Here is a 21,803-nt window from a genome sequence, read left to right on the forward strand (position 1 = left end):
CGTGAGCAGCTCGAAAAAATGTTATATTATAATTTTAGATTTTTTAAAATTACATTATTAAAAATACACTATTGATAATAATAAAATTTTTAAAATATATTAAAAATTTTATAATACAACAACTCTTAATTTTTAATTTTTTTAATTAATCAGCTCAAGTTCAATTGTTACATTGTATATTATTAAAAGAAAAATAAAAACTCATATAATTAAGCACATGTTAGATTACACGTGTTTGGTTGATTTTTTTTCTTTTTTTTTAACTTTTTACTACACAAGTACTTAACAACGTAGAAAAATAAAATAAAAAATAGTCAAACAATAGAAAAATTGAAAATTGTTAAAAATTATTTTTGAATAAATATTCTTATATTTATTTTAAATTAATAAAAAATTATTTATCTAATGACAAATATTTAATATATTTCTAATGATAATATTTTTAATAACTAATTTTTTAAATTGTTATTATATTTTGAGGTTTCGGGTTCAAATATCATAAATATCAAGAGTTTTAGCATTTAATATAAATATACTATATTGTACTTACCTCATAAATCGATACTAAATCAATTAATAAATGTATTTGTAATGAACCCTAAACCTTAAACTATAAATCATAAACCATAAATCATAAACTCCCGAACTGATGAATGAATGTTTCAACTGTTTTTCTGGTTGACTATTTTGACTAACCATATTTCCTTATTGGATTTTGACTAACCATAAACCTTAAACTCCCAAATTGAAGAATGAACATTTCAATTATTTTGACTGATCATAAACCCTAAATATAGTATTCCTTATGAAGAATGCATAATATTATTAAGCAAATATCACACTATTCATGATGTAGGAACATAATTACATAATACAATTTGAGGTCTCACTCACGTGGCATGTGGTCATGGATTCACATGGATTTTTTAACCTTTGTATTTACAAAATTACGAACATCAAAACCTTTGTATTCACATGGTAATAGGGAAAAGGAAATGGGAACAAATTAAACTTGAGAAAGTCTACATGTAGGATACTGCTTTAATGAATTTGTCACCAACATCAAAACCTCTTGTCTTTCGTCAAGAAGCAACATAAGACCAAGATATCCAATCCTCTTCTCTGGAAATCCAGAAGATGCAATCAACTTCAGGCACTCCATTTGGCCAAAATGCGTGGGATACCCAAGCATGTGAATGAACATGAGCTTTGCCATGTTACGGTGCCTATAGTCTTGATCATTTTCAAGAATTGCTGCACGAATAGCAGCACACTCTTTCCTTACAACAGCACGTTCTTCTGCTGCAGTTTTGCAAGCACGTATAGCCCGTACCATGTCCCTGCATTGGAACAGTAAGTTCAACAACTTCAATTAATAAGCACATAATCTACATTTAAGTCAATCATTTAGATTCTTTATTTGGCAAACCTGGTTACAGGACAGGCATAGACATGGGAAAAACTGGTTACAGGACAGGCATAGACATGGGAATCAGTAAAACAGAAGTGAATTTTCGAAGGTTACTTGCAGCTGCACTCCAACAAAAAAATCATGCTAAACTCATTCATGTATGTCCTTCCATTTTTTGCAGTGAGACCATGTCTTTTTCTTCTCTCGGCCATCAAGATCTGAGAGAAACAATACCATATACTTCCAACAAACCATTGTTTTGCAGGTAGGGTCTTGTTTAGACCAAAATTCACTGCTATATTCTGTCTACAGTCTTCAGTTTAGACCAAAATTTTCTTTTCTGTCAACTTTCGTTTCCCCCTCATTTTTGGCATCAATCTCATGGTTGGATTTCCATCTCAATAGAATTTCATCTGAGTTTTATAAAGAAGGTCAAATTTGCAGGAATGCAAAGGGTATTGTAAAGAGTAGGGGAACGATGATGAAGTGATAACAGAGACTACAAACAACTTCTCGTTTTCCTCATCTTCTGCTATGCTACTTCAAAGTACAAAGATTAAGTGAAAACCAATTAACAATGTCATCGATGTTTAATGAAAACCAATTAACAATGTCATCGAAGTTGTAAATTATGCGTTTCTTTCATGAAGAATCGAGCTCCCTTCAGGACTCCAAAGCCTTTTGAATTTATATCCCACACCGGACGCTGAAGAGAGTTAAAGCACTGGAGAGCAGTTATAAAAGGAGTGGACTAACGCTTATGTTAAGTATATATTTCTCGGCCTTTTGGCTAAGATCTTGTATATGTTTATTAGTTTAATATCTAATACGTAGGCTAATGGCTTACACAATATTAAATTTATTTTTTGAGGGTGAAAACCTTTAATAGTAGCTTGCTTCAGGGGAGGATCGAGCTTAATTGAGTTTGAGTCTTGAATTTTAATTGAGCTTTTGATTTTTTTTTGAATATGAGTCTTTTCGAGTTTGAGTCGGGTTTTAATAATACATTTCGAGTTCGAGTTAAATTTGATATTTTTTAGTTTTCGAATTGAGTTTATTTTTGTAGTTTTTGAGTTGGAGTCGCGTTTAGTAATAATTGAGTTTAACTCGATTTGTTTACACCCCTAGGTACGATGTGAGGCATTTGAATAAATTTTCTGAAAAAACTTAAATAAACTCAATCTTTTGTCTTTAGAGGGCTTCGAAATCGGATATCGGGTCATACTTGAATCCCTTTTTTTTAATTCTATGGTCTATTTTAGGGTTGGGAATTTTAACAGGTAAACTACACAAATGATCAGTATTTTCTCTTTTCTCTTGTTTCAAATGTAATGATTTGATCATTGACATTATTGACTTATAAAAAATCAGTCACTTGTCATTAATAGTCGTTATTGAAATAATAGAATGCTGATGCGGAACATTTAGCTGAAATAATAGACATCAGATATATTATAATATTAAAAATATATTATTATATTATTATTAAATATTTTTAAATATTTTAATAAATAATATTTTGATACAAATGATATTAAAATATTAAATTAATATTAAATATATAAAATAAAATATTTTGAGTATTTATTCTTTAAAGTGAAAAGTTCAAAAAATGATTTACGGAAAATCAAATCGTAAGTCATTTTTCAGAAAATGCAAAAGAAATTCTCAAGGACGGAGCCAGAATTAAATATTGACAAGGGCCGAAATATTAGACTATTTAAGAAAAATATAAAAACTTATTATGTATTTAAACTCGAAATTCAGCATAAATCAAGCGACCTTAGTGATTAAGGGAATGTTGTTATCCTTAAAGTCTCGAGTTCAATCACGTATGTAAGGGTATAAGTGTTCATTGTCAAATAGTTGAAAGTCTTTATACATATATTACATTGTATTCACCCTAAAATAAAAATAAAAAACTCAAAAAACAACTTCTAATTTATCTAATATTTAAACTTACAATGACTTAAATTGTAATTAGACCAAAACTTTGAGAACACAGACTTATCATTCTTTAATTCGACTCTTACTTGATTAAATATTTAATAAATTTTTATATTTTTTAAATTATGTTGATGTTGATGTTTTACATTGACCAACCAATTTTCTTCCAACCAAACATTAAAAAATAAGAAAAATATTTTTCGAAAAATATTTTACGCGAAACAAACAAACATATAATTTAAATATATATATAATTATGTTAAATAATTTTTCTATTGTTTTTATATTGACTTATCCAATAAAAAAATTCTGAATTTCACTAGAGACAATCTGTCACCCAACAAATAGTTCGGTCCCTGCCCGTGAAGTCCTTAATTATTATTATTTTTAAAAATAAATTACACATCTAATCATTAAACTATCATCGACTAACTAATTTTAACTATAACTTTAATCAATTATTTTTTCTAAATCATTATTAGATTACATTCTAATTTTATTTGATCCGCCAACTTGGAAGACAACTTAGTGCCGTCGTTAAGCATAGCAAGTACTTGAATATATGATTTTCCAAGAGAACATCTTTCATGGGATTTTTTTAATCCGGAAACTCCGATCATCAAAAATTATTTTTGTGAAAAAGAAAACTCGGAAATTATGGCCTAAAATTATTTTTACAATAGAATATAAAAGAGATCATTTATAGAAATAGACTTCTTAAAAGTGCTTAATATTTTTCAGAACACAAGTTATCCATCAAAATATATTAAGATTCTCAAACAGTCCTAGCAAACACGGATTACAAACAAGTCCTACCAACCACTTCAGCTTAATTCGATTCGCTGCGTCTCGGAGAAGCATCTTCATCATCGTAAATAGGGCTTCGATCCTCCCTAGGGGGCGGGCTAGGGCTGCGGCTGTGGCCATTTTCCTTTGTGGAGCTCTTATAAGGCCTGTCCTCAGCATCGGCTTTTTGATCTGGAGTTCTGCTCCTTCCCCTGGGACTCGCACTGTAATCCGAACCATTGGTGTGCCTGCGGTCCCTTGGGGATGGGCTACGTCTCTCTTGGGGGCTTCTTTCATCCAGAGGTGGACTATGCTTCCCCCTTCGGGCGGGGAAAGGGCTTCTTTCATCGCGTACTGGACTGTGCTTCCTCCCTCGGGTTGGGGATGGAGAACGTCTGTGGCGCTTGGGGCTCCTTGATCTCCTATCGTCAAGCTCGAAGCTTCTTTCTCGTTTCACAGGTGATCGAGATCTACTGTAGAAGGTTGAGATTCAACACACACACAAAAGAGAATAAGCCTGACAACTTTCAAGACAAATAATTCCAGTATCTGAACTGGAGAAACTTGTCACAGGGAAAGCTAAACACAAACCTGTCACTATGCCCCCCGCTGTAACTGCGGCTTCTGCTTCGACCACGCCGGGGACTAGGTGAGCGTGAGTAACTACGAGGTCTACGGCTGCAACAATAAGATTAATAAAATTATCTCCCAAGTATACAAAATAGAAATTTTTAAATGATAGAAACAGCACTCCTATTCGGACCGAACGGAATGGACCTCAGTTTCTTCGGGCTGTTTTGACAATCTCTTTCTATGTGGCCTCGTTCCCCACATCGGTAACACTTGTTCTTCCAATCCCCGGCTTTGCAGTCACGAGCCCAGTGACCATCAATTCCGCAATTGAAGCAGCGCCCAGATCCAGGAGCAGGAGCTCTTCCAGCATAATCACGAGATCCCCCAGGGCCACGGGGCACCTACATCGCAATTTTTTGGCACATCACCCAAAAATTAGAAGGGATTAGGGAATAAGTACTTAAAAGCATTAACCAAAGAATGGTTAAATTTCTCAATGGGTTACATATAGCATTCATTGCCTTCTTGAAAATTTATGGCAGTGAACTTATAATAAAACTTACTCCCTTGGCAAATTCCACAACAATACGGCATCCATCTAGGTCTCGACCATTCAATGAATATCTTGCATCATCAGCATCTCTAGGGTCACTGAACTCCTGTTATCAAGGAGCCAGACAAGAAAACACACAAAACAAAGCAAAGAAAAGATCCGAGGAAAAATGTCATATTTTCAATATATGGTGAAGAAATTCTAGACAAAAAAAAATATTTCCGGCTTAAATTAAAAGAGAGATGAAATACATACAACGAATGCATAGTCTCGCTTCATATCCACATCACGTACTCTGCGCAAATGGGTGCCAGAAACAGTAAGGTCATCATGACACAATTATCGAAGGGTCGATAGTTTGCCCCTCACAGATGAACGAAAAACACCCACTTTTGAGATTGTGGCCATTTCGATAAAAACACGCAATAACACTACAGAAAGACTCGCCAAATCCACCAAGGTCACCCTCTCACCATAGACCTCCGGGTTAGGCAAAAGCATAGGGACCTTCAACAAGATCATTCCAGTTAAACCAGACTGACACATGGAGGGTTGCAACATCTCTCTTATATTCTAATAGGAGGACCAGGGGTCACTGCATTTAAGGGCTTTGGAAATTACTACATTCTCCTACATTGTCACTACACCCTGAACCTATCCTAAAGGCCTTCAATACAAAAGAATAGAACAACCATGGACACCCAAATGAAGAAAAACAAAACAAAACACTTAAACAAGTACACTAAATGAAATGCAGTCTACCTAATAAGATAAATTTACAAACTCTTCAACATAGCAAAAAGATTCAGTTACCTCCCGTATCTGCTAAACATGTCCTCCAGATCACGTGATCTTGTCCTTGAGGACAAGTGACCAACATAAAGGCGAGTGCCACCACGGCGGTCATCATACCTAGGCATATTGTCTTGTCCTGCATTAACAATAACCATTAGAACCTCAGAAAAAAGAAAGCAAAAACAATTTACATAATTAAAATGCTCCAATCATCATTAACGGCATCAACAATCAACTTCAAGCACAAGTCACCTTAAAAATCTTTCTTTCGCTTACATCGTAGAACAGAAATACGAATCAATTTTCAATTTAACAGACAATTAAAATGTAATAAAAACTATAACAGAAACCTTTCATATAAATAAAATCACGAATAGTTTACCCCAAAATATACCATTTTTTAATTTTAATTCTATGCAAGTATCACCTTAATATTCAATTGCACACATAAAAATGATTATTAAGAGAAACAATCAAACAGACTCGTAGTGTGTTCTATCATTTGCTCTTCGACTGAAAGAACATTCTTTAGTTTAATATCTCTTATTTTCTCCTAGTATTACAATGCTGTTTGATGATAAATTTTACTTATCTTTTAGCTAAATCATTTTCTTGTATTGCTGTTACACAACCAGTCCCCTTCATAACTGTTACCGAAGGATGGTTAACCAGCCTCTAAGGTAAAAATTAGAACAACCAGTTCAAAAATGTTTGATTTCTTATTCTATATAGATCCTGGCATTCAATTTAGCTTATATTAAACAAACAAGAGGAAAAAAATCTGATTTTTTTTTTTTAAATTTAATTGTGTTTTTTAATCCAATTACACACAAATTCAAGTATGGAAAGAAACAACCATGCAATATCTAAACAGACCCATAGTTCATATTATCTTTTATTATACATATCATAAATAAACAAGGGGGAAAACTACATATAAGCTTGAAAACAAACAAATTTGAGGAGGGGATGATAAATGTATCTCTCTGTTTGTAAAAAGCGGAAATTTGAAAATTTGAAAAACTACAAGCTCAACAATATTTTAGATCTACGAACAATATCAAGAATTTAGAGACGCAAGAACATGAGAATTCAAAATTAAATGAAAATTAAACAAGGACATAATAAAAGAGATACAATTTACACACAAAAAAGGAAACTTACGATTGAATTTCAGAGGCGAGAGGCGATGAAGGGGATGATGAAAAACCCTAGAATTTTCGAAGAGAACGAGTGTTCAACTAAACGCAGCGTTTTCTTTTCAATATTTATAGGGCCTTAAGCCCTAAGTATGAGTTTAGTTCACGAGATATAAGATTATCAGTGAGAATAAGAATAAGATCATCAGTGTAAATAAGATTACGGGCGGGAATAAGATTACTGGGAATGTTGTATTTTATGTTTGGTTTGTTTAGCAGGAACGTAAGATTAACGTGTTTGGTTAAAAAATAAAATATTATTAGAATGTATATTTTATCATATTGTCCTTATTATATATTTATTTTTTTAACAAATTGAATTCTACTATAATCTTACTATAATTAATTTATATATTTTTAAAAAAAAATTAAATCCATAAAACTTATATAATTTCTTTACAAAATTGAAAAGATAAATAGGTTTAATGAAATGATAAAATTTTATTTTAATCCTTGAACTTCATATAAAATTATAATTATGGATTTTTTTTTTTTGTAAATCTAAAATAATTTAAGGATAAATTTGTAATTTAACCTTCGTAGAAATTTTTTTATTCAACGACAGAAGAAGAATATTTTTGGGGGAAAAATTAAGGGCATTTTAGTCCAAAACGCCGATAATTTAACAATACCCAAAGAAAGGGAGGTAATCACATTACCGATAATATACTCTTAAAATATCACTGTTGGTAATAAAAGATTACCAGAGGCTGAAAATATTGGCCAACCAAACGAAAAAATAACATTTCATTCTCCTAGTAATCCCATATCCCTTAACCAAATGATAATGATCTTTCAACGCTGAAAAAATCAGATAATGCCTAATTACTAAAAAGGCCCCATTGGAATTACAATAATAAACTTGAGAAAACAGAAAACTAGCGTGTCTTGAACGTTAATTAATTTTTTTTAATAAATTACACATATCCCAAACTATTGTTCAGATTCCATCAGAGTCCCCAAACTTTAAAAACGTTCTAATTAAATCCCCAATTATCAATATCGTTGAAGCATATTTAAAATATGAAAACCAATTTTTTAACATTGTACACTAACAGCATAGAAATCTCAATTGAAATTCAAGTTCCGACAACAGAGGACTTCAGTTTTGTTACATGTAGGACTAGATGTAGACAGGGTCTTATTCATATTTCAGGTCAACTGAAGCCAAGCATACAAAACTACTGATAAAGCGATTCTTAAACTCAGTTCGAATCCGACCATTCAACAAAAGAGAATTCGAAGTAGTTCACAACGGTATTCGAGAAAAGGGCTTCGATGAAGTAGTTCTTAATAACAATTCAGATTAGAGAACATCCCAAGTCTTGTCTAGGAAATCAAAAATCATTCTCGGAGAAATTAACCGCGAGGTCCCAGTAATGGCCGACACCAGCATCAGAAAATACCTTTCTTGCAGCTGCTTCGGTGATGCACTCGTGAACCGAGAACCTGTTGAAACTTGATTTAGCAACGCTGCCTTGCCAAACTAACACACACTTGTTAGGGGGTTTCTCTTCATCGTCATCTCCTCCATCAGTTTCGTTTACGGCTTCAGCCCAATTGATTCGTCGAAGCATAAGCTTCCCATACCTCTTAATGGATTTGCTTCCACCTTCAACAACTACAACACTAATGCCCTCGGAAATCACTGCACAACCAGTCAAACGGTTTTCTTGGGCATTAACATCTACTTTGAAGCGGGTCTTGGGATGTGAGAGGTCATTGATCCGGTAAATTGAAACGATTGTTTCCACCGTATTTGGGTCGTCAAAAAGCTTTCTCTCTTTTTTTTCTCGGAGTTCAGCAGGGGTAAGCTTGCGAGCAATGTTTCTGTCGACATGAGCCTGTTCCCGCTCAGCGGCAGCACTACGGATTTCCATTTCGAGTTTAGTGGGATCTTGAGTTGCTTCAGATCCTAAAACTTTCATTAAGTTGCTCAACTTAACTTTTGGTTTGGGAGGTTCTATCAGGCCTTGTCTAATCATCTCCTGCTTATCCTTTTCCCGGGCAAGACGTCGCTGAGTCCGAAGCTTCTTCTGCTCCTTCTTGGTTAGCTTCAGAGGCTGAGGCGGTGGTGGAGCTGGCTCAGCAGGAGGCTCAATCGGACGAGGATGTTCAACATAAATCGTGATCTTCTTCTCCTTCAGTTTATCCTCACTCAGCACACTATCAATGATGTCATCATAGGAACCCGAGACAAGAAGAGGCAAATCCCTGAAATATAACAAAAGCAATGAGAAAAAAGGGATTGTAAAGAGATGAAATAACCTAGTATTTGTAACCTATGTTGCCTAACTCTTAATGTTTTTTTAAAAAACCCAAGTCCAACACATTCTCGGACATAGCTATGCTAATATGGACCAAGGATCCCTCACATAAATGGAAAAAATTTAAGCATACCTGTACCAGACACTTATACCCGAATCCAAGTCACAGATTGTAATTCTTCCTTTAAATTTTTAAACAAGGAAATGACATGTGATGCTGAACATATATGCAAAGTTTTTTGGCTTTACACATGGTGAAGAGCATTGCATGCCTTATTTTTAATATTAATAAAAAATCAGGAAGATAAGCTTTGAACTTTTTCTTAACGAACATTATTGAATCAACCAAAGCTTCCTAGTTAATTTAATTAATTAAAGGTATGTAAACTTAATGTTATACAACAATGAAAGGAAACCCAACTTACCACCACTCTATTTCAGGAATCGGATCTTTTGGTTTCTCTTTTGTTATAATTCTTTCTGACACCTCAATTAAATTGGGATTTATATCAACCTTTGCCTTTGCCAATTGTGCTTGCTTTGCTTTAAGCTCTTTCGCTTTTGCTTCTCCAAATTGACTCTGTAATAAATAGACAATAATCACAAAACCAGACAAACAAGTAATGGAAGAATCAAAAAAATAAAAACACAATAATACCTTCAATTTGATAATCTCCGCATCTTTTGACCATTTTCCTTCCTCTACAAATTGGAAACTCATCCTTTTTGGTCTAAGAAGTTTATTCTTATCGATTCCCATCCGCTCATCAAAATGTGGATTTGATTCCGGATCCACCTCTAGCTCGGGTTTAAGGATCTGGAATGCATCTTTCTTTTGCTTGTTAATGTTGACCTGAAAAATTAAATGGTTCGAGCTAAATAACAGCCTTTAAAATAACAGAAATAGCACTGAAATTATAAAATAGCAATGATTGCACCAATAGTACAAATTTCACAAACCTTGAGGGTGCTAAGATTACTTGGTTTAGTCACATTTATGATATTACCATGTTCATCAATTTCCCTACCGAGTGCATCAACTCGTAAAACAGGTGCCTTGGTAGGTTTCTGAGCAACTGGAACATCTACTTGCACCTGTCCAGGAAACATATTTATTAGAGGAGCAAACTGAGGGTCCTGGCGGAATCCCATCTTAGCAGCCAGCTCTTGAGCACGTTTAACAGCTTCTAAATTGGGTATTGATGCGAGGCCAGGAATGGCAGCCATGCCAGTAGTAGGTGGCTTTGAAGAAGCTACTGGTACAGTGGCAGATGGGGCTGCTGAGCTTGATGGTCCACTGGCAATGGCGACAGTCACAGATGAGGCTGGTCGCTGAATTGTTCCGGTACCCACTACTGAGCTTGAGTTAGGGCCTCTGTTCAACTACACATGACAATCCCAATTCAACATTAATATTTTTAATTTAAAACTGGGGAATTTTTCTTTTTTCTTTTTAAAAAAGAAAAAAGAAAAGAAAGATGAACTTACAATGGGTATCTTCTTCATTTTCTCAGCTAATTCTTTCTGCATTTGTAAAGCCTTTTTTGCTTTGGCTAAGGCATCAAGAGAGAAGTTTGCACCACTTTTCCCAATAGATGAAGAGCCATCTGTACTAGATCCAGTAACCTCATGAGATCCGGTAACACTATATGCTTTATTTTCAGCAGTAGAAATTGAAGATACCTTGGAGGGAAGGGGGTGACCAGTCTTCGGTAATGATGCCAGATCAGCATCCTTCACATATTGAAAAAAGTAAATTACATCAGCATAACTAATGATTTCGGCAAAATGATACAACTTAGAATCAATTTTAAATTAGCATGATATCAACAAACTCCATTGAATCAGATGCAATCCTACATTTTAGTTCAAATAATATTGTCCATTATTATACATTTCAATCTAATACTATCATGTGATGATAGCTAACATCTTAGTTATGCATAAGTTAGTACATATAGTAAAAAATGGTGAAACATTATATTTAATAATAGGACAACGGAAGAAAGGTAAGTTCCTTGAAAGTTCATCAAAGCTAGGTTATTCGAACTCGGATGTGAATCTCAGACATTGGTACGTGTCATGATATTCAAATTTTCCCATTTTATTCATGTACCCAAAGGGTCAATTCCCATACCCATGAGATGCATCAAACATTATGCAAGACAGATATTTAAAGAAAAATGAACTGTAGCAACATAGAATCAAATCATATATATAATATTATGAACTTCTATTTCTACAAGCCTTGAGTTAGCTGCAAATGTAAGAAGACAACAACTATGACCCCTCCAGCCAAAAAACTGACAAACCAGCATCCAAAGGAAAGAAGTAGAAACAAAATCTGATAAGCAATGTCAAAAACTTATGTAACAAGTAATTAAGTACTAACTCAACAGAATGCATATCATAATGCAACAATCCACTCCTAGTGAGAATGGACATTTGGGGGAAAATCCATAGAAACAAGGGAATCTGATGTTCAAAACAGTGCATTTAAATAGTGCCCACAACATGACATTACAGCAGCTGTTTTTCAGTTTTGGATCTCTCTCCACTACTGAAATTCACAGAAACATTTATAGCAATCGAGTGCAACAGCATTTAATATGAAATTGCATATACAATATTACAATATCCATTTAAATCCCAGAAAACAAAATAAAATCAATGCAACAAGATTAAGCTTCCTATCCTGAAACATTATGAAAATACAGGTTCCAAATAAATTAAAATCCAAGAGAAGCTTCATCAGATACAGATTAGATTGCTGACAATAAAGCAATAAGGTTAATACTCGATCAAAATTGTTATATCTGCTACTTATTTTCTACTATTTTCCTCTTTATTTCATCAAAATGATATTAAATTCTAAATTATAACAAGCTTAGTCTTAGACACTTTAGATTTGTCACTAATTTTTTAATTAAACTTCATTTCCCCTTTCAATTTCCCAACAGCCAAGCAAAAAATAAAGATAAACACTGGCCGCAAAGATAAAACTAACGAAAAAAATAATTCAAAGACTCACATTGTGAACTGGATCACCACCACTGGCGCCATTGGACAACTCGATTTCATCATCTTCTTTAGCCTTATCCCCAAATCTCCTCCTCTCTCTCTTTTCCTTTCTGTTTTCTTCTCCAAGTTTACTCCTCTTCTCCCCTCTCTCCTCACTCTCTTCTCTCTCTTTCCTCTTTTTCCTCGCTTCAACTTCCTCGTAGGAACCCTCACGATGCTTCCTATCTCTCGAACCTTCCCTCTCGATAGATCTCTCGCGCTCGTCACGGCGCGATGTGGGTCGGCGGTGGGATTCGCGGTCGTCGTAGTAGAGATCGGAATCACGGCGGTGCCTGCCGTCGCGGTCACGGGACCGTTTGGATGCGTGTTTATCTTTGTCCATTGGTTTTCTTTTAGGGTTAGGGATTTTTTCGGTGTGGGTTTTGGCTCTCTTTTATATCGCTCTCGTCTTAGGGTAAAAATTCTAAATTAATGCAACTCTTATGCCCCGAACACGACGTCGTTTGGATAGCTGTTCATAGGAATTCCCGAAACCCACTTGAAAAACTAATTTTTTTTTTCCATACTAGTAATTTTATAAAATTTTATAAAGTTGACTTAAATAAGTTTTAAATAAAATTTGAGTTAAAAATTAAACTTGAATAAATTAAAAGTTTTAATAATTAATGAATTGATTTTTTAAATTCAAGTCAAATTTTTTAACTTTACATAATATATATATATCACCGATAAAATATATGATTATAAAAAAACATTTAAATTAAAATAAATATATATTATAATGTTATAAATATTTATGGTTAAATTTAAATAAAAGTTGAAAAAACTGGAATAGACTACTTACTCTTGGTTATCATATTAAGTTTGGGTCGTCGATAAATTGAAGTTCATTTTGCAACATCATGGGTTGGGCTGAATCGGCTGCAGTTTGTACATTTTGGGACGAAGCACTGTTACTCCGTAAATTTGGCAACCTTTTGTAACTTTGTCCATAAATTTCTATTCATCCACATCGGTCCTATAGCTTGTTAAATTTTACAAAATTATTCCCTAAACTTATATTTTTATCCATTTTGATGATATAATTCTCGGAAATTGGCCCATATCATTTATCTAATAATTTTTAAGAAATATTTTCTTTTCGAACGATGACATGATACAATCTCATAGTGACACATCATCAAATCGCTGAAAATCAAATTTAGGGACTAAATTAGAAAATTTCCAAATTCTAATGTTAGTCCAAACATATTTAAAGATCCAATATCCACTCGGTTTTTCAAAACGCATAACACTGCAAACAGTAGATTTCTCCTTTCGGAATCAAACTAAACCGAACTGTTGCCGCTTACCACTTCAAGAAATTAGTAACGAAAGCACAACAAACATGCCTTGTAATAATACAGTTTAATCACAGGAAAAGCTAGTCATTCATACATTTCAAGGCCAGGGATTCGATACATGTTGACACTATTCAAGAGTTAAAAAAAATATGACCGATTCGAGTCCAACAGAATGGGTTAATTTACGACAATGCTGATCGAACGAAATCCGCGGATGAGAGCTGATGCAGTGTTTACCAGTATTAACTCCAGGAAATCTCGAATTGTATTCAAGTTCTGATAATTATAGGAAAAGCTAGTCATTCATACATTTCAAGGCCAGGGATTCGATACATGTTGTCACTATTCAAGAGTTAAAAAAAATATGACCGATTCGAGTCCAACAGAATGGGTTAATTTACGACAATGCTGATCAAACGAAATCCGCGGATGAGAGCTGATGCAGTGTTTACCAGTATTAACTCCAGGAAATCTCGAATTGTATTCAAGTTCTGATATTTTAAGCATGTGAAATGATGCATCGTTGATGAAGTATCGCCTTTCAGTACCTTGAACATCGGCTTGTGGACTGAAACTCATGCCTCCAGCCACCAAAACTAAAATATGGACCCAACAAATTTGAAGGACATGTAATAAAAAGATCCGGACCGTTTATTCGAACCACTTTTACCTTGCGAAGCATGGCCATGAACGCGGGGTGTACTTGGTGCAGATGCCGAAAGTTATTATCCTTATTTAATCTTATCTTACGCATATGACGTATTGGCCCATTTCTAACATTCGTCTTCCATTTTTCCTTTTCCGAAGCTATAGATTCCGGTCTTAGAGGGCATAAATTCTATCGACTTCGACTTCCGAATTAGTGAAGTCGGAATGAAGCAAAGAGTTGGATCCACTTCTTGAATTCTTTCCCCTCTTCCTTCTAGTCCTCTTCGATTTCACCACATAATATGTCATGGTGCCGAAAACTCCGGCCATTATCAGACCCCCTACGACGGTAACCTAAATTGCAGCCCATTTATGTTTCCTGCCCACCACTATGTACGAGGAGGCCATAAAAGCAACTGAAGTGCAGACCGAGGCCAACCACATCAACTTGTTAATCACTTCCACCACCTGTTTCTCGGCTTTGGTTTCACCTCGGACCAAAGTAATTTGAACGACGACGACAGCCAAAGAGGTGAAGAGAGCAATAGCATTGAAGATGAAGAAGATTTTGAAAGAACTCGAGCTTACCACCACCGCAACTCCACTATCTTGATCTCCTCCAGGCAAGGTAAATATAGCCGCAAAAGCAACTGTTGCAAATAGAACAGCTACCACAAAAAGAATTCGTGGCTTTATTGACTCCTACTCGGTGGAGTTTTCTAAGTTCCTTCGAGATATTATGAACATTTTTGTTAGTTCTTTTGGTTTGTTCAAGCTGTGTATGGACATCTTTCTTAATTTGTGTCACCGTCTGCCTCAACTCGTCTCTCGGTTGATTCAGTTCATTAGCTCTGAGAGCACCTTTACGAGAAAGGCAACTCTTTATTTCTGCGGATTCTGCAGAGGGTGGAAGCCCTTCAGCTATGTAGAGAGCCGTTTTATGATCTCTGGTGAGTGCATTGACATTCATATCAGGAAGGGACAACAACACATCAACAATCTGCAAGGAAATAGCAAGATTCTTCATATGTGAAACTGTTTTGTAAAATATTGTGAGGAATGTCACTATCCTCGTACCATGTTTGAATATGTGCCAAACACAAGTATGACAAGAAAAATAAAATCGGAACAACATAGCAGTACCAGTGTCCGACATCATTGAGACATGCTTCTACCTCTATAGCAAGAATTGAAAATGAAGTGAGAGAATAGTCACACCTCTTCTCTCTTTTTTCGAGCGGCTACATGTAGTGCGGTGTTCCCGAACTTGTCCAGGAGCATCACAATAGCAGCATCTGCCTATAGAAGCAAATTCACCACCTCACAGCTCTGTCCTTTAACAGCCATCTGCAATGCTGTCTGTCCTTTCTTGTCGGTTCTTCTTGCCAACTGCGGATCTTTGCTCAGCAACGCTTGTACAACATCTACATGCCCCTGTCGAGCAGCTAGATGTAATGCATTTTTCCCGTTTGATCTCGTACTCTCTAGCAGGCCACCATCTCTCGATAGCAGCTCATTAACTACAGCCGTATGTCCTTTTTGTAGCTGCTGAGACAAGAGGGGTTGCATTCGATGGTCCAAATTTTTGGCATAGACCAGGATCATGATCTAGTAGTACCTGGACAATACCTGCAAGGAATGGACCAGGTCACTTTTCTATCATAGAATCTACGAAACTCGACTGAAATATGATTACCGACTCGGTTTATATGTGATGCAAATCAAAGGTGGCCTAGTAAAATGTTGGCTTAGCCGTCAAATTATTCAACAGACATTGACACCGACTAGAACCGGTACTTTTACTATGTCATATTCACAAGAACTCGACTAACCAATTGAAATCAAATAACAGCACAAGCAAACTCACAAAACGAAAGCTAAGGATCATTACCATGGTGCCCTTGGCTTGCAGCAATATGCAACGGATCAAACCCGGATTTATTCTTCTTAGTAACAGTCTCTTTGTTCGAGTATTTTAGCAACTCCTTGCAACATCGAGGTGTCCTTTCTACGCAGCAGTAAACAAGGCAGTCTCCCCCAACTCATTCACCTCGTTAACCACACTAGCCTGTATCTCCGAGACCTCCATATCAAAATCTTCACCACTTGCAGTCCTCGTCATCTGCGAAACAATGTCGGCAAGAAGCTGCTTCACAGCTGCCAAATCACCACGCTGTGCTGCCAAATGCAGCTAGGTGTCATTATGGCGTCCGGAACTGGAACTGGAACTGGTGAGGCTACTGGAAATTCTGTCAATCTACTTGTTAGAATTCAATAGGATCAATGCCGGGGCCGTTGCTATAGATGAGGGTGATGGTGTTGCTGAGTGGTTCATAACGGTGGAAATGCAACTGGTAAGGCTACTTCTCATCCTATCAATACGCTTGTAGGAATTTGATAGGATCAAAGCCGGAGTCGTTGTTGCAGTTGAGGAAGGTGATGGTATCGGCGAAGCTTCCAAACCGGATTATGACCCGGATGTGGACTCACCAGGCCTTTCTCCAGATCCATATCTCCACCTTAACAATCAATAATAATTATTAAACTAATCACAAGTTTTTCATAATCTTTAACCCCATCACCAGAAATTAGATGATTTGATTTTTCAGCACTTATTAATGAATCAATTACAAAAGATTTGATGCCACCTTTCAATATCTTCATCTTAAAAATTAATTTCATACTAAAACCACCACCATATTCAAAATTAAAGAACCCTAATCCCCAATATAATTCTTAAGAACTAAGCTCCAATGGATCTAGATATAAACCAAACTAAACTAAAATTTAAGCTAAAAATTCAATTAAAAAACTGATAAGTCAGCTAAAGTAAGCCGATTTAGCATTTTTTTCCCTAAAATAATCCATAAAATACATTGAAGAAAAAATCAAAACATAATCAAAGGAAGTCAATAGTGTTACCTTCTTGGATTGAAGATGAGGGCAGGGATGTGCATGGGTCGGGTTAGATTGGGTTTTTGGTCCACCCGACCGACCCAAGAATAAGGAGTCCTCCACCCGAAACCTAACCCGATATATAACTTAAAAACCCGATACGACTCGAAATAATAATAAAAAATATTTTTATTCAATAAAAATAGTGATTTAATTAAAAAAATAATATAGAGAGAGGTATTATTATAATTATTCCTAAATTTTAAGGTAAAATTATATATATTTTTTGGGTCGGGTAGAATCGGATATTTTCACCCTAAAGCCGAACCCGACCCGACCGAACATCATATTAAAAAAAATCCAACACGACCCAAATCCGATTTTTTTATAAAAAAAAATCAACCCAATCAAGTCGGGTCAAAACCTATTAGATTTGGGTCTTATACCCATCCCTAGATTAGGTCATGGTTGAAGAAGAGAGAAGCAAAAGGTGAGAATAAAATGGGAGAAATGATGTGAATATTTATTTAGAATAAAAAAGAGTAAATATAAAAAGGATAAAAGAACAACGAAACAAAGTTAGTGGTTGGTCAAGAAGATTGTCTCTGGAAAGGCGAACTAATATATAGTTAATATATGACGTTATCGGATATATTAAAAGATATTTGATAAATTCGGTTTAGCGTTATCAGAAATATCGAGTAATAATAATGTAATAGGTGAAAATCATGAAGAAATATTAAAAAATTTGGCAACGGGCAAACTTAGTTTGTCGGTTTGTATCGATACTTTATAAAAATATATTGATCCATAATAATATAACAAGTAAAAAATGATAAAACCGGTCTATAAATGACAAAATAGGTAAAGCGCTACCAGATATATTGAAAGTATCGCTACTTTATAAAAATGTATTGATCCATAACAATATAACAGGTAAAAAAATGACAAAACCGGTCTATAAATGAAAAAACATGTAAAGCGCTACTGGATATATTGAAAGTGTCGATACTTTATAAAAATGTATCGATCCATAACAATATAACAGATAAAAAAATGACAAAACCGGTCTATAAATGACAAAACAGGTAAAACGCTACCGGATATATTGAAAGTGTCGATACTTTATAAAAATGTATCGATCCATAACAATATAACAGGTAAAAAATGACAAAACCGGTCTATAAATGACAAAACAGGTAAAGCGCTACCAGATATGTTGATAGTGTCGATACTTTATAAAAATGTATCGATCCATAACAATAAAACAGGTAAAAAAAATGACAAAACCAGTCTATAACTGACAAAACAGGTAAAGCGCAACCGAATATGTTGATAGTGTCGATACTTTATTATAAGTATCGACACTTTTGGAATTTAAAAGAGAAGAAGTTATAGCGCTAATAAAGTGTCGATACTTTATAAAAATGTATCGATCCATAACAATATAATAGGTAAAAATATGACAAAACCGGTCTCGAAATGACAAAACCGGTAAAGAGTTACCGGATATGTTGATAGTGTCGATACTTTATTATAAGTATCGACACTTTTGGAATTTAAAAGGAAATAAGTTATAGCGCCAATAAAGTGTCGATATTTTATAAAATTGTATCGATCCAAAACAATATAACATGTAAAAATATGACAAAATCGATCTCGAAATGACAAAACCGTTAGTAAAAAAATGTGCTTGTGTGATCATTTTATTTCAGAATTTTCATTTTTTATTACAAAAAGTTGAATATTTTAAACAAAACCCAGTAAGAAAATAACAAAAACTTTGCAGTAACAAAAGAATAACATTGGGAAACACACTATGTTATCAGTTTCTCAAAGAACAAAAACCCAGAAACAAACATCTCTCAACGCAAACTTATGATATACTCTTATTATGTGTCGATGCATAAGTGTCGATACATTTATGAAAAGTATCGATTCAAAAAACATCGAAATCGATAATTATTATGTAACAGGTAAATTTACAATGTAACCGGTAAAAATATAATGGGTAATTAGCAAATAGGTTTACATTATGTATCGACACTCTTTAAATATGTGTCGATACTTTTTTTCCCAAAATGAAAGCACAACGAGGTGCACGCATAAAATGTCGATACATTTAAAATTGTATCAATCTCAAAAACATCAAAACCGATAATTATAATGTAATAGGTAAATTTACAATGTTACCGATTTAAATATACTTGTTTAGTTAGAAAATAGGTCAATATAAGCGCTACCTATTATATTATATAAGCGCTACCTAATATATTATTGTACTTGATAATATTTCTGGTTAAATGATATAACATAACCGGCCTAAATTTTAACCGGTCACTTGTTTAACAGGTCACGCCGTTTTTTAGGCGCCGCACAGCAGAATCACCCATCGTTTTTATTTTCTTCAAGAGTAAACTAAACTATATCAATAGTATCTTTTGTTTTCAACTGACCAATTTTAATCATTGATTTTTTAATTAAGTGTATTTGGTTTCTTATATTATTGATATGTTTAATTTAAGTCTATTGGTCGTTAACTTTCGTTAATCTGATAATTAAAAAATCAAATAAAAAACCAACGTGTAAATAGAAGAAATCACATGTTTCTTCTTCTTCTTCTTATTCCATGTAAACTCATGCATTTCTTCTTTAGATTTACGTCGTTTGGGGTATATTTTAAGGCTTTGGGGGCGGTTTTGACCTCGGGGTGTTGAGAGATTTTTAAAGGGGTAAGATTTTGGAATCTCGGCCGCCGGAGCCAACAGACGGAGTAGTGGAGGGTTGCCACCGGTGGGTGGCCGATTTTCAACCTGCTAGGAGAAGAATATATAGCATTTGTGTTTAAGAGATAGACTTGAATTTTGAAATATGAGGGGAAATGATTTTTTTATCTTTTATGGGCTATTTATAAGGGACCTAGGTGTAAATATAATATTCTTAAATTCTTTCTGCAATCTTTTCTTTTTTGATGCGTAATTTACTTTGGTCATATGTTGTATATTTGTCCTTGAATTTTGAATTAATTCAATTTGATCCATGTTTATATTTCTAATATTTTGCAAATTGACCCCTATTTTTTTCCTTGTAGCTTTCAATTAACATAAATTTGATCTTTGATTTTTAATTCTTTTCAATTTAATCATTTTTAATTTAAATTCTCTTTTAATTCTTTTATTTATTTACTATTTTTATATTAATTTATTTTATTGTTTAATATTAATTTGATTTATTTTTAGGGCAATTTTAACTCGTCAAATGTAAGTAATTCGGATCGAACTTTTAAATTTTAATTTAACTTTTAATTTTTGCAATTAAGATAACCATGAAATTAAATTGGTATCGAAAGGGCAGTACGAGTGTGTTAATCCTTTCTTTACTATAATCGACTCCTGAATCCTATTAATTTCTGGTAAAACGTATATTAAGTAGATGGTAAGTTAAGGTGTTCGATCAACCTAATTTAAAACAATTGATGGTGGCTCCAACATATCATTTTTAGTCCGAACCCGATTCCAAGACCACCAGAAAGACGGTTATGACTGACGCCAAATCTAACTTTAAGACAATTAAATAAAGAAAATCAAATGCCGATAAAGAAGTCCAAAAACATCCCAAAAAGCATAAAAATATGCCTTAAAAACAAAGTTATCGAACACCATAAAATAAAGATACATTATAAAATTTTTTAAAAATAATGAATATAGACTGTTAATGACTAATACTAAGATTATTGCAGTCATCTGCCAAACAAAAATTAAATAAAGAAATTAATCTATATATAATTTATAAATTATAATCTTAACAAATAACTTGGTACGTTAATCTTATAATTTGATTAATCTTTAATATATATATATATATATATATATATATATATATATATATATATATATTCATATAACATTTGTGTATAGCTGTGACCGGTAGTATATCAATTCAGGCATGAATTTAATGCAGTGGAAACAGCTAATCTAAGCTATAGAGGTAGCTGGTTGATTTTAATGTTGAGGATTTATTATAAATAAGATGAATTTATTATATATTAATGATCATGAATGGAAATCCGGTCTACTACTAATGGTCTCCCATGCTAAAATTGAGGACCAAGGCATCATCGCTCCTACCAACTTTCTTTTTCATTAAATAATTCTATTCACTGTTAAAAATAATAATCAGTTCAGTTCAGTCCAAATTTATGAAATTTGGTTGGATCCGAGAATAATATCATTAGATCGTTAATCATGGCAAGATGAAAAATATGATCTCAACATAGTTTAATGATCTCTAATATACGAAAAATAGATTTAAACAAACCTTCTTCTTAAATTAAAATTTATCATTTTCATCCCTCTTACAAATAAA

General features: G+C 34.0%; 2 protein-coding genes and 2 pseudogenes across 3 annotated transcripts; 1 reads left to right on the top strand and 3 right to left on the bottom strand.

The window, feature by feature from the left end:
• Nucleotides 1–2,184: 2,184 nt before the first annotated feature.
• LOC120196204 lies at nucleotides 2,185–2,367 on the top strand (annotated as a pseudogene).
• A 1,783-nt stretch (nucleotides 2,368–4,150) lies between these two features.
• Nucleotides 4,151–7,295, bottom strand: LOC120196196 (serine/arginine-rich splicing factor RS2Z33-like). 2 transcript variants are annotated; one of them, XM_039198056.1, is made up of 7 exons: nucleotides 7,230–7,295; nucleotides 6,084–6,201; nucleotides 5,526–5,565; nucleotides 5,281–5,376; nucleotides 4,922–5,118; nucleotides 4,736–4,822; nucleotides 4,151–4,617 (listed from the first exon to the last, which is right to left on the bottom strand). In XM_039198056.1, exons 2-7 carry the CDS (start codon nucleotides 6,188–6,190, stop codon nucleotides 4,188–4,190), a joined length of 957 nt encoding a protein of 318 aa, XP_039053987.1. In that variant the 5' UTR covers nucleotides 6,191–6,201; nucleotides 7,230–7,295; the 3' UTR covers nucleotides 4,151–4,187. The 2 variants fall into 2 exon arrangements, with proteins under 2 accessions (XP_039053987.1, XP_039053988.1); XM_039198057.1 differs by lacking the exon at nucleotides 7,230–7,295 and having other exon boundaries at nucleotides 4,154–4,617; nucleotides 5,526–5,777; nucleotides 6,084–6,193.
• A 1,300-nt stretch (nucleotides 7,296–8,595) lies between these two features.
• On the bottom strand, nucleotides 8,596–12,969 carry LOC120196191 (protein RDM16-like). The gene is made up of 6 exons (XM_039198054.1): nucleotides 12,563–12,969; nucleotides 11,020–11,265; nucleotides 10,492–10,914; nucleotides 10,190–10,384; nucleotides 9,957–10,111; nucleotides 8,596–9,478 (listed from the first exon to the last, which is right to left on the bottom strand). Exons 1-6 carry the CDS (start codon nucleotides 12,932–12,934, stop codon nucleotides 8,602–8,604), a joined length of 2,268 nt encoding a protein of 755 aa, XP_039053985.1. The 5' UTR covers nucleotides 12,935–12,969; the 3' UTR covers nucleotides 8,596–8,601.
• Nucleotides 12,970–14,687: 1,718 nt separating this feature from the next.
• Nucleotides 14,688–17,993, bottom strand: LOC120196193 (annotated as a pseudogene).
• Between the last annotated feature and the right edge of the window lie 3,810 nt (nucleotides 17,994–21,803).

This window comes from Hibiscus syriacus, unplaced genomic scaffold, assembly GCF_006381635.1.
Source record: "Hibiscus syriacus cultivar Baekdansim isolate YM2019G1 unplaced genomic scaffold, ASM638163v2 tig00117027_pilon, whole genome shotgun sequence".
Lineage (NCBI taxonomy): Eukaryota > Viridiplantae > Streptophyta > Magnoliopsida > Malvales > Malvaceae > Hibiscus > Hibiscus syriacus.

Excerpts from the sequence above, each read along its gene's own strand:
- LOC120196196 (XM_039198056.1), bottom strand. The coding sequence starts at position 6,190 with ATGCCTAGGTATGATGACCGCCGTGGTGGCACTCGCCTTTATGTTGGT. Across the intron at positions 5,377-5,525 it reads AGCGAGACTATGCATTCGTT|GAGTTCAGTGACCCTAGAGA; the intron begins GTATGTATTTCA and ends CCTTGATAACAG. Across the intron at positions 4,823-4,921 it reads AACAGCCCGAAGAAACTGAG|CCGTAGACCTCGTAGTTACT; the intron begins GTCCATTCCGTT and ends TTATTGTTGCAG.
- LOC120196191 (XM_039198054.1), bottom strand. The coding sequence starts at position 12,934 with ATGGACAAAGATAAACACGCATCCAAACGGTCCCGTGACCGCGACGGC. Across the intron at positions 10,112-10,189 it reads CGGAGATTATCAAATTGAAG|AGTCAATTTGGAGAAGCAAA; the intron begins GTATTATTGTGT and ends TATTTATTACAG. Across the intron at positions 9,479-9,956 it reads ATTCCTGAAATAGAGTGGTG|GGATTTGCCTCTTCTTGTCT; the intron begins GTAAGTTGGGTT and ends GTTATATTTCAG.